This window comes from Alosa sapidissima, chromosome 9 (genome assembly GCF_018492685.1).
Source record: "Alosa sapidissima isolate fAloSap1 chromosome 9, fAloSap1.pri, whole genome shotgun sequence".
Classification (NCBI taxonomy): domain Eukaryota; kingdom Metazoa; phylum Chordata; class Actinopteri; order Clupeiformes; family Clupeidae; genus Alosa; species Alosa sapidissima.
The window spans coordinates 28,517,567-28,530,248 of record NC_055965.1 but is presented as its reverse complement, the minus strand read 5'-3'; the positions used below and the strand labels follow the sequence as shown (position 1 = coordinate 28,530,248).

Sequence of the window (12,682 nt, the reverse complement as noted above, 5' to 3'; positions counted from 1 at the left end):
AATTCCACATTGGGAGGATGAACCCCATCATCTGTTGACGTGTGTGTGTGTGTGTGTGTGTGTGTGTGTGTGTGTTGTGTGTGTGTGTGGGAAAATAGCAACATTGTAATTGCACATTGGGATATGCATAATTGTGTTGCAGATTGATTTAAGGTGTGCGCCTCTACATCTTCGGGTTGCACTCCTTAAATGTTCAGTTAGGGTCTGTAGGGGTGGTGTTTTAAGTTGCCAAATCCACGGTTCATTATTGGTAAAATGATCATGATGGCGTTTATATGTCACCCCTATATGGTTCAGTCTTGCGTATGCAGTACCCTCCACAATTATTGGCACCTTTGATAAACTTGACTAAAAGCAGGTATAGCAAAGGTGCCAATAATTCTGGAAAGTACTGTAGACTACTTTGCTATTCTATAAATGAGTTGAATATACTAACCTTTGATTTCTTTAGGCTGTATTGTAATATGGTATAATGTATTTATTTAAATGTATTAATTACTTTACACAAAATTCACCAGAACTCATAATTAAAAAAAAAAAAATGCTCCTTGGCCATGCCCCTGCCCCTGGACCCCCCCAAGCATGTTAGGGTCCCACATTTTGTTCCCTGTCTAGCGCCAGCCATACTCCATACTGAAATTAGATTTTGGACCTTGTCTAGCGCCAGCCATACTCCATACTGAAATCAGATTTTGGACCTTGTCTAGCGCCAGCCATACTCCATACTGAAATTAGATTTTGGACCTTGTCTAGCGCCAGCCATACTCCATACTGAAATCAGATTTTGGACCTTGTCTAGCGCCAGCCATACTCCATACTGAAATCAGATTTTGGACCTTGTCTAGCGCCAGCCATACTCCATACTGAAATTAGATTTTGGACCTTGTCTAGCGCCAGCCATACTCCATACTGAAATTAGATTTTGGACCTTGTCTAGCGCCAGCCATACTCCATACTGAAATCAGATTTTGGACCTTGTCTAGCGCCAGCCATACTCCATACTGAAATTAGATTTTGGACCTTGTCTAGCACCAGCCATACTCCATACTGAAATTAGATTTTGGACCTTGTCTAGCGCCAGCCATACTCCATACTGAAATTAGATTTTGGACCTTGGTATTTCTAAAACCCTGCATATGGCCCTGTGTGTGTGTGTGTGTGTGTGTGTGTGTGTGTGTGTGTGTGTGTCTTTAGGGTATGGTCATGGTTAGTCCAAAGATGAACCCCACCATCTGTTGGCGTTTCGAGGCTGCTGTCGTGCTGCTGTTCCATGCAAAGACATTCCGCCGGGGTTTCCAGGTAACCGTTCACGTCGGCAACGTCCGGCAAACGGCTACTGTTGAGTGCCTCCATGGAAAGGTAGGTTAGGAGTGTGTGTGTGTGAGTGTGTATGTATGCGTGTGCATGTGTATCTGTGTCTGTCTGTGTGTGTGTTCAACATTCAAGATTTTTTTTGTCATTTTATCATGCACTTGTGTACAATAGGCAAGGCAACTTTAGTTTGCATTTCGTGCAACTCAGGCAATTTAATGTGCTTAACACCGGAGACAGAAAACAAATTAAAAAAAATAAAATGAATATAACGCAAATTAAATTAAATAAAATACAGTAAATGAAATCTTCTCCTGAAACACCAGTTTGCTTAAATCATTTAAAATAGTATATTAAAAGTAAAATTCTGTTTATACATAAGAATTCAAATGTGTGTGTGTGTGTGTGTGTGTGTGTGTGTGTGTGTGTGTGTGTGGCAGAGGTGGAAGTAAGTCACAAGCAAGTCTCAAGTCTCAACCTTCAAGTCTCAAACAAAAGTCATTTTTTGTGACAATCAAGCAAGTGAAGTCAAGTCATAGCTTGGGTCAAACAAGTCACAAGTCAAGTCATACAAATTCATGATGGTTTACCCATATTCTCATTTTCAAATAGGCTACAGCAGGCTAGTTATGAACTGCTGGAATTTTATTTGCAACAAAAATATGTTTTTTTGCAATTAATTACTGTGAAGGCATTGTATTCAAGCCACATGGGCGGGATTGCCCTAATGTGGGATATGTTTTGCCTTACGGAGTTCTGTTATAGGCTATATTAGGCTACAAGTGTGAAGGCAACACATTAAATCCACATCCACATTTTGTTCACTGGACCCTACAGCTTTGGCTTTCCCTTAGTTTCACTGACATTCATTAGTTTGGAGAAGAGCCACACCCACTGGAGCTTAGGTGTCCCACATATGGACAATTAAGCATACATCTGAACGGTTTATAGAATAAGATAAAATGCCTGAAACCCTGAATATGTAAACAAAATGAAACATCTGCATCCCAAAGTCAAAGTCTGCTTTATTGTCAATTTCTTCACATGTCAAGACATACAAAGAGATCGAAATTGCATTTCCTACTATCCCACGGTGGAGACAAGACATATTTTACCAATTAGGTCCACAGACAAACATAACATTCAAGTAAACAATATAAAAAGTAAAAATAAGAAGGCACATACAATGAAGAAATAAGAGCAGCAAAATTTGGTAGAAATTGTGCATACAGTAGACAGTCAATATAATAGTGCAAAAGTCAGGCCAATAAATGGCTGAGGTAGTTTTGTTTGACCTAAGTATGCAAGTGGCATAGTGGTGCAAGTTATGTAAGAGCAGCAGAAGTGTGTTCAGAAGTGTTCAGGACAACAGGACAACAACAACAAGTTGCAAGTGTACAAGTGGAGTAGTGCAAGTGGAGTAGTGCAAGGCAGCCATTTTGGGTCTAAAAGTCCAGGATGTTATGTAGCTGAGGGTGGAGGGGGGAGAGGTGGGAGAGAGTTCAGGATCCTAACAGCCTGGTGTATGAAGCTGTTGGTGAGTCTGGTGGTGCGGGAGCGCAGGCTTCTGTACCTCTTCCCAGAGGGCAGTAGATCAAACAAATTGTGAGCGGGGTGACTTGCATCACTCACAATTGTGGTCGCCTTGCGGGTGAGGTAGGAGGTGTAAATGTCCTTCAGGGAGGGGAGAGAAGCACCAATAATCCTTCCAGCTGTGTTCACTATGCGCTGCAGGGCTTTCCTGTTGTATTCAGTGCAGCTTCCGCCCCACACAGCGATACAGCTGGAGAGGATGCTCTCAATGGTGCCTCGGTAGAATGTGGTCATGATGGCTGGTGGAGCACTTGCTCGCCTGAGTTTCCGCAGGAAGTACAGGCGGCACTGAGCTTTCTTCGCCAGTGATGCAGTGTTGGTGGTCCAGGAGAGGTCTTCACTGATGTGCTGCTCACTCTCTCCACCACAGCACCGTCAATGGTCAGTGGCAGGTGTTGGGTGTGACCTCTACGGAAGTCAACAACAATCTCCTTGGTCTTGCTGACGTTCAGCAGGAGGTTGTTGTCCCTGCACCACGTGGTCAGAAGGTCGACCTCCAACCTGTATTGAGTCTCGTCGCCCTTGGTGATGAGACCCACCAGAGTTGTGTCGTCAGCAAATTTCACTATGTGGTTCACTATCCACTGCATAGTCAGCGATATCAGATTTTGGTAGATTCATAGGACATGAGGTGCTTGCACGTTGTCTTTAGCTTCAACATTCTTCTTCTTTTTTTTTTACACATTTTTAGCAAGGGAACACAAGCCTTTCACTGCCTCAGGCTTCAGGCATGCCTGGTTACATCTAACAATGCCCCCTCCCACACTGAAAACCCTCTCTGATGGGGGCACTTGTAGCAGAGGCAGACAGGGATTTCGTAGTCAGATTACTGAGCCTTGGGAAGTTTGGTTCGTGACGCTTCCAGGACTGAAGTGTATCAGTGTCTGTGTTGGCCTCAGGGGTGAATAGGCTCGTTCTCTATTTTCACTGCCTCTGACTGGTGGGAAGATGGCTCTAGGCGGAGGCTATGCACCGCTGGACCAGGCTGCTGTACTTTCTTCAGCAGGCAGAGACATTAGCTTAGTGACAGCTCTTTTTTTTTTTTTTGACTCGTTCCACCTCAATGTAGGTTTTACGGAACCTGTAGTCCATCAGTGAGGAGGGTCGCTGTATTTTTCATTTTTCATTTTTGCCATATGCAGACATCCCAAGTGTCCTGGAAGTCTTTTGCACATACATAGTGGCTCCCTGATGCCTGCAAAGTAGATAAAATCTCCCAGAATATAGAGCGAGCAAGAGCGCTCACGTGAGACAGATGTGTGCACAACGGAGAGGGAGAGAGACTGTGTTTGTGTGTGTGTGTGTGTGTATGCGTAGTGTAGTGTGTACGTGTGGTAGTGTGTACGTGTGGTAGTGTGTTTGTGATAGTGTGCATGTGTGCCGGTTCATGAAGCTCTCAGTTGTGTGTGCACTACACTCAGATGCACTAGGGATGGAACGGTACACAGAAGTCACGGTTTGGTTCATACAATGGAGGAAAAAGCAAAACATTTTTTTATTGTGAAAGTCTCAGGCTGTAGGGCCTACTACCTAGTGATACAATCTCTCCCCTGACCTAGCTTCAACAGCCTGAAGTGTGCAAAGTAAGATGTAAACAGTCAACAAGTACCCCACATCATCTACAGACTCAATCTGTAACTTGTAAATAAAATAAGACAATCATCTATAAAACTGAAAATAGGCCTATAGCATCTCTTATTTATGAAAACAAATTACATAGAATAATGATTTTTTAAAAAAATCTATTTAGGCGAGACCTTCAACATCCGTGTTTAGTTGTATATGGAAGGGTCTACAGTTTGCCTCATTATTTTTCAGTGTGTATACAGTAATAAACTACTAACTGTAAAAAATGTCACACTGTTTTGCTTTCAAAATGGCTCCTTTAGTTTCATAAACGGACTATCCTACAACTAGAATTCACATGACACTCTTCATGTGAGAGCACAACACAAGGTACCCTAACAAAGGTAATCACCACACGGTTTACACCACTTTCCGTCATTACAAAATCGTTTTAAGCCATATGTTTTGGCCCTATTTGTATGTGTATCTAAATGCTGGTGAAGCACTGCAGGGAGATTTTTTGTCTCGCTCCAGTGATTGGTAGACCTACATCTGGGTGATGGAGTCATATGTGCGTTAGCATGTTCAATGTATTTCCACTCACATACCCAACAACTGATGAAACCACGTCGACACAGTCTTATCCACCACTCTCTCGCCTGTACTACTGTAACTGACTGGGATACCGAAGTTTTCCCAAACTTGTCTTGCGATCTTGAGACCTCTCTTATGTGGGTCTCTGTGATGGGCCACTAGGCCCTTTACTTGTTTTGTCTGATTCTCTTCAGGTGCCTCAAGACCTAACGGGCTGATGAGCTGCACCTAAGAGCAGGTCGCCAGCTAAAAGGGCTGCGTCCTCTCCCCTTAGACGGGCCATTCTTACTTTGGGTTTTGGACATGGAACACTGCACTCGCACAAACACACGTAACAAACACACAACATCCATTACTGATGACTTTGACCCACCTCACACTGTTTGTTTGTTAGTTGATTAATTTGGTTAATAAATCATATTTTAGTTAACTCGACCGTCGACCTGACAAAGAACTGTGAATTCATGCACCGAACCGTGGCGCCCCGTACCGTTTCGGTTCAATACGAATACATGAACCGTTTCACCCCTAACATGCACACATGATTTGGAGCAGTCGCTGTCTCGCGTGTAGCTCCAATACCAAACCAATTCCCAAACATCGGATGACACAGTGCCTCTCTCACAGTCATTGTTTACATTCTGTGTTGCCTCGAGTAGTAGTAGTACCATTTCAGGGTATGGGTGTGTCGTGCACATAGACACTACAGTGAATGAGTTTGGTTTTAACCAGGCTAGTGTAGGGTTACAGTGCAGTCTTTGTTTGTAATCTGTGTCGCCTCGGCTAGTTACTCACATATCAGGGAATGGGTGTGTCATCCATTTCAGGGCCTTGAGTAGTCACTCACATTTCATGCTACTGTGTGTGTCTGTGTCTGTCTGTGTCTTATTTGTCAGCGACCAACTGTAGTCTGTGTGTTTGGAGAAGTCGGTGACAACTCTACCCTAAGTATGTTAAAGGGGTGGTTCAGGATTTTGGACATAGGACCTCATTTCTAAGTTAACAAGTGTGATATTTATCAGTGGAGACCAACAGGTTTCATCCAGTCCTTCTAGTTGCAGAGTTTGCAGGTGCTAGGCTAGCCCAAGTCATCAGTATGTGTTAGCCTGCCACTAAAAACTGTTTCATTCACTCCACAGTACACCCGAGGCAAATCAATTATAACGGCAGACTATCGATGTGAAGAAGTCTCTAGCTTTGTTCACTAATGTGTGTGTGTGTGTGTGTGTGTGTGTGTATGTGCGCGTGTGTGCGCGTGTCTTCCCACAGGAGGAGCTGCGTACAGGAGAGAGTGCCGTGGTGTGTTTCCGTTTCCTGAAGCACCCGGAGTACCTGAGACTGGGCGCCAAGCTGCTCTTCAGAGAGGGCGTCACCAAGGGCATCGGCCACGTGGCCCAGCTCCTATCGGACCTCAACACGCCTGACCAGAACCACACACACAACAACAACAACAACAACATTGCCTAAACACACAACAGCAATCGCCTAAACACACAACAACAACAACAACAACAACAACATTGCCTAAACACACAACAGCATCGACTAAACACGCAACAACAACAACAGCAACAACGCCTAAACACAAAACAACATCGACTAAACACGCAACAACAACAACAGCAACAACGCCTAAACACAAAACAACATCGGCTAAACACACACATACATGGCCCAGCTCCTACCGGACCACTCACACAACAAAATCAACAAAATCGCCTAAACACACAACAGTGACAAAAAAGCTGAAACACACACACACACACACACACACACGACTGCAGTAACACACCCGGCCAGAACCAGACACACAACAACAACATTGCATAAACACACAACAATGACGCCTAAACACACACACACACACACACACCACTCCAACGACAACTCCTAAACACACACACACACACACACACACACAGCTGGAGTAACACACCTGACCAGAATCACACACACACAACAACATTGCATAATCACACAACAACAACGCCTAAACACACACACCACTCCAACGACAACGCCTAGTCAAGTTTAGCCAGTTTAGCCACACACACACATACACACACACACACACCACTGCAATAACAACATCTAAACCCAAACACACACACACACACACACACACACACACACACACACACACACACACACACACACGACTGGAGTAACAGGCCTGACCAGAACCACACACACAACATCATTGCAACAACAACACCTAAACACACACAAAAACACCTAAACACACACATGCACCATCAGACCAACAATGTCTAACAACACTAGAGACAACAGTCTTTTTTTTTCTCCTGTAACTTGCAATGTGTAAAGATAAAATCTTTATATATCTTTATTGACATGCAAGCTAGCCATGTATGAACAAGGTCAAGGTCAAGATGAACTTCATTAATAAAGGCAACAAAGAGGCAACGCTGCCTAGAAAGTTCTGAAATGTTTGCACACTACCCACACATGCCAACGTACTCCAAACAACAGAGGGTTTTTTTGTGTTTGACACGTCCAGTTGATTAATTGGCAATTTTTGTCTTGGCATTGTAGAAATGGCAGTTTGGATTTCTGAACTATAGAATGTTTGGGTTAATTGGGGATTGTCCGGGGCAGTGTGCAAATGGTCAGCTGGTGTACCCTCCTCTTAGAAATGTAACGTGTAACCTGTGTTGTGTTAAACCTCACATGGTCGCACGGCAGCTGGTATACCCTCCTCTTAGAAACGTAACGTGTAACCTGTGTTGTGTTAAACCTCACATGGTCGCACGGCAGCTGGTATACCCTCCTCTTAGAAACGTAACGTGTAACCTGTGTTGTGTTAAACCTCACATGGTCGCACGGCAGCTGGTATATCCCTCCTCTTAGAAACGTAACGTGTAACCTGTGTTGTGTTAAACCTCACATGGTCGCACGGCAGCTGGTATACCCTCCTCTTAGAAATGTAACGTGTAACCTGTGTTGTGTTAAACCTCACATGGTCGCACGTCAGCTGGTATATCCCTCCTCTGAGAAACCTATGTATGTGTAACCTGTGTTGTGTTAAACCTCACATGGTCGCACGGCAGCTGGTATACCCTCCTCTTAGAAACGTAACGTGTAACCTGTGTTGTGTTAAACCTCACATGGTTGCACGGCAGCTGGTATATCCCTCCTCTGAGAAACCTATGTACGTGTAACCTGCGTTGTGTTAAACTTAACATGGTCGCACGGCAGCTGTTATACCCCTCCTCTTAGAAACGTACATACATAATAACCTCTGCATGTTCCGCCAGATAAGGTGAAACGCCAGCAGCTTTCAATCCACGTTCATCTTTTTTTTTTTACTCTTCATCTCCCTGTACTCTGCCTTGCTGTTTTGGTAAACCGACATTGAACCGAAAACCACTGAATGTAACATTCGTTCCGAGCTCCCACGTTTTGTTTGGAGAGAGCGTTTAGTTAGATGTTCCAGTATCCTGAATTTTAGTCTTGATTTCATGTTCTCATTTTATTCTTTTTTTTTAATTGGATACACAATGGAAAATGTTGTAATGATGTAATGAACAAGTTTTTAGTTATTTGATTTTTTTTGTCCGTGTTACATTTTAACTTGGTCATGAATATTGCAACACTTGACCATATAGTTCTCTTAATTTAATTGGATAACCAATTAAAACGGTTTAATGAACGTGTTTTTATTTATTTTATCTCTTTGTTTGGCTATTACTTTTTAACTTGCCCGTAAAGATGACCCCAGTGGCAACTATACGCTTTGCCGCATAAATGACTCCTGGAGCGGTGAGTGTGGTGTGTCCAGGACTGCTTCTGCCTTCATCTGGGCCGAGGCCATCAACCGTGATAGAGCAAGGAGCATGCAGACTTTTAGCGGCCAGGTCACAATATGTTTGGACAAGGGGAAATTAAAGATTTTCTTGTTGTGGATATCTGTACAATGTTTGTATAAAAGATAATAATAAAATATGTGGAAGCTTTCTGTGTTTGATGATTCCAGTACTTATTTTGGTCAGTTGGTACCATTTGAGGCCAATATATAGTACCCTCCAGAATTATTGGCACCTCTGGCTAAAGTTGACTAAAACCTGGTATAAAAACAATCTGTTGGTGATTTATTGTAATCTCACAAAAAAATAGGAAAAATCCAACCTTGAAAGGAAACAAATTTATTTTGAGAAAAAGGAAAATCTCATAAAGAAATAAATATGTTTAACTAAAGCACATTGCTCACAATTATTGACAATCATACAAAACCTAACGGAAGCATTTTCCTATCTAATTTCAATTTATTTAAGTTAATCAGTGTCTGTGAACTTTGAGAAGTAATTCATGACTTTCTTTACAGAAAATTAGGTAGAACGTGCACAAGATTTAGTCAAATGAGCACACAATATACTAAATTGTGCACACAATTTAGTAAAATGAGTGCACAATTTAGTGAAATGAGCGCACATTCTCTCGATACACAACAATATCTTCACACCTCCTGGGCTCTGTAATAGACAGTAAAGCTTTTCTTTATAGAATGGGGAAACTTCATTAAGAAAGTGCTTAAAGCGGCGTAGGCAGGCTTTTTGCACACCTCTTTTGTCGGGTAAGTGCATAGGATATGACCAAAGGTCGCAGATCAGGAAACTTAGAAAGAGTCCCGCACACTGACCATTCCCCAAGCATTTTTTTTTAAGTATATTTTTCGGGCTTTTAATGTGACAGGAAAGTGGAGAATGACTGGGAGTGAGAGTTGGGGTGGGATCCGGAAAGGACCATGGGGCCGGATTTGAACCCAGGTCGCCGGCGTACTGTGCAGGTGCCCCAGCCAGTTGCACCAGGGCCAAGCAATTATTTTTAATTACAATGTTTCGATCCTAGGTTCTTCATCACCTGATTGGAATTCACTAAAGATATACACAAAGTATGTATATATCCCTGCCTACCTAAGAAGTGCATATAACATAACCAGCGCTGCAGTCATCTTCTTTAAGAACCTCTCCAAATATTTCCCATACTTTGCCTTTCCCTGAGGAGTGTCTTTATTATTGAAATATTCCCATCTTCAACTAACATCTACTCAGGTTCCCTAATTGGCAAGTTCATACTGCATCAATCAAAGTCATTTAGCCAATGATGTCTTTGAGTAATGATATATGTGTAATGAGTAATGATATATGTTGAATAAATATTGATGTTAGCCATATCATGATATTTTATGTACTTTGTTTAACAGCTTAATTCTCAATGCCAATTTCCAGGTTTTGCCTGAAATGGCACAACCCCGTGGGCAGTCGCGCACATGTGGGTGGGGGAAGTGCACTGCTCTCCCATGCCCACATCCGCGGCTGAAGTGCCCCTTGAGGCACCTCACCCCTCACTGCTCCATGAGCGCCGCTGTTGATGCAGGCAGCTCACTGCTCCAGGTTAGTGTGTGCTCCACCTCACTGTGTGTTTACTGTGTGCCGTTTGTGTTTCACTAATTCACGGATTGGGATAAATGCAGACACCAAATTTCCCTCACGGGATCAAAAGAGTATATGTATAACTATACTTATACTATACTTTTGGGGGCCTACTCTGGACTCTGATTACGGTAATGAAAATCATCATCATAATCATCACTTATGAAAGGTGCTAACCATATACAATGTTGCCCAGTAAATGCTTACAGGTGTCTGGATGAAAAAATGCCTTGACAATGTATTAGGTCACGACATGTCATTTATGTTTTGCTGTAGAGTGATTCTAGTTTAGCCTCAGAGGAGGGAATATGTGGTGTTTTTCTATGACTTAAAAAATGCATTTATGGTTTTTATAAGCTTTAATATTACTGCAGTTATTATGAGCGTTTCAAGGCTATTACACATCTTGAAAAGACCAGACCAACAGTCAAGGAGTGGGGTGCAGGAGGATACAGTAGACACTATAGGCCTCTCATATGGTGGCCAGTGGGGTGCAGGAGGATACAGTAGACACTAGGCCTTTCATTAGATGGTCGAGAGGGGATGATGGTGGGCATTGTATGCAAACAAGATAAGAAAGGCCTGCTTACACCCAGCTGGATAGAACCAGAAAGACCCAGAGCTATAGGCCTACAGTTTTGCATATATTATGCATGATGGGAAGATGGTTTCCACCAATTTCTAAAACTGATAGTTCCGGTCCTTGATTGTGATTGGCTGAATCGTGTCCGATGCCGTTGTAAAATGCAGCATAAACATACACCTTGACCACATTTCGTTCTATATTCTTGCGCTACCATAACTTGGCAACCATTTAGATAGAGGAAATTAATTTCTTGGCGGAAGAATGATTATCTAGGAATAACACGTTATATTTCTAGTTGCTGTGCCTTTACTTTATGAAACTTGGCCAGGTATTTATAACAGTTTTAGAAAAGCAATAGGCCACTTGAGTCCGTAGTTTACAGCTGTTGTAGAATCAGTGTAACCTACGGCCTCTCGGGGCTTAGGCTATTGCTTAAATTAGTAACCCTGTCAGATGCTGATTGGCCAAAAGGTGTCTTTTGAAAATGGCGTGAGGAGAAGGCACTTCTCAAAGGTTAAGGGGTATAAAAGATAGGCTGCAGCCATCTTTAAGTCAGATTTTGTCGGGGGCCCCAGCTGATGACATCTCCTCCATATTGCTTTGATGGATGGTCTGGACTTTGGTTGGGCTGTGCTATTGTAACAGGGTGGTACATAGGAAGGGCCATGGGGCCAATCACAGTAGCCTGACTACGCCACCCTGAGGCCTAATGCATCAGGAAATCTTTAAGAGATCATACCTCTAAACAGAGACAGCTCGTTCAGGTTCGAATATTACACAAAGGAGACATGAATTCCAGCAAAGCAAAATATTTATTAAGACACTAAGACACCGAGGTTGGGATGTGGAGATCTGAGGGTGGCAACTATGGAAGTTCACACCAATACCATGCGAGCATCATAAAAGGTTCACCTGTTACACAGCAAAGCTACAAGCAATACACCAGAAAGACCACACATGTGCTTAAACAAGCCCCCTCAGAGCCACCTCCCAACTAAATAAAAACAAAAATGTACACAAACAAAAGGACAAGACAAGCTAAACAAAAACCAAACATAACGAATAACCAACACAAAACCAAGACAAGACACAGAGCTGCCAACTCTCACACATTGAGAGTGAGATTCATTCATTTGATTGGCTCAACACGCTTTTACACCAATCAAATGAGTGAGGGTTGGCAGCTCTGCGACAAGACAAGACAGCAGCACGACCCATGTTACCCCACCAGCATGACTGTGCTGCCTGACGATAGCACAGACAGAGGCTACACCAGTGGAGCCTCCATTGCTACTGGAGTTCACTTCATACCTGGAGAACAGAGGGATTCGACACATCCGCACAGCCCTGTATCACCCACAGGCAAACGGCGGGGTGGAACGCTTCCATCAATCCCTAAAAAATGGCATCAGAGCACATCAGGCCCAGGGCTGTTCTTTTAAACAGGCCAAACGTCTAACACTGCTACATTACCGTGCTACCCAACACTCGACCACAGAGGTCTCCCCAGCCTCACTACTACTTAATTGCCTATGCCCCACCACCTTCATTAGCACTGGCAGGTGCTATTGGAAATAGC

The 12,682-nt window shown here is 43.1% G+C and overlaps 1 protein-coding gene across 2 annotated transcripts in view; it reads left to right on the top strand.

The window, feature by feature from the left end:
* The window catches only part of gtpbp2b (GTP binding protein 2b), a 20,465-nt gene extending 11,424 nt beyond the window's left edge, over positions 1-9,041 (top strand). Inside the window, exons 11-13 of one of the 2 annotated variants that reach the window (XR_006034266.1) lie at positions 1,195-1,359; positions 6,334-7,568; positions 7,630-9,041. Coding sequence is in view for 1 of the 2 variants with exons in the window: in XM_042105093.1 (XP_041961027.1) it covers positions 1,195-1,359; positions 6,334-6,531 (363 nt within the window). In the remaining variant the exon portion in view is untranslated. Of the gene's footprint in view, positions 1-1,194; positions 1,360-6,333 lie in introns of both variants that reach the window. The other variant, XM_042105093.1, reaches the window with a different exon arrangement.
* Positions 9,042-12,682: the final 3,641 nt, after the last annotated feature.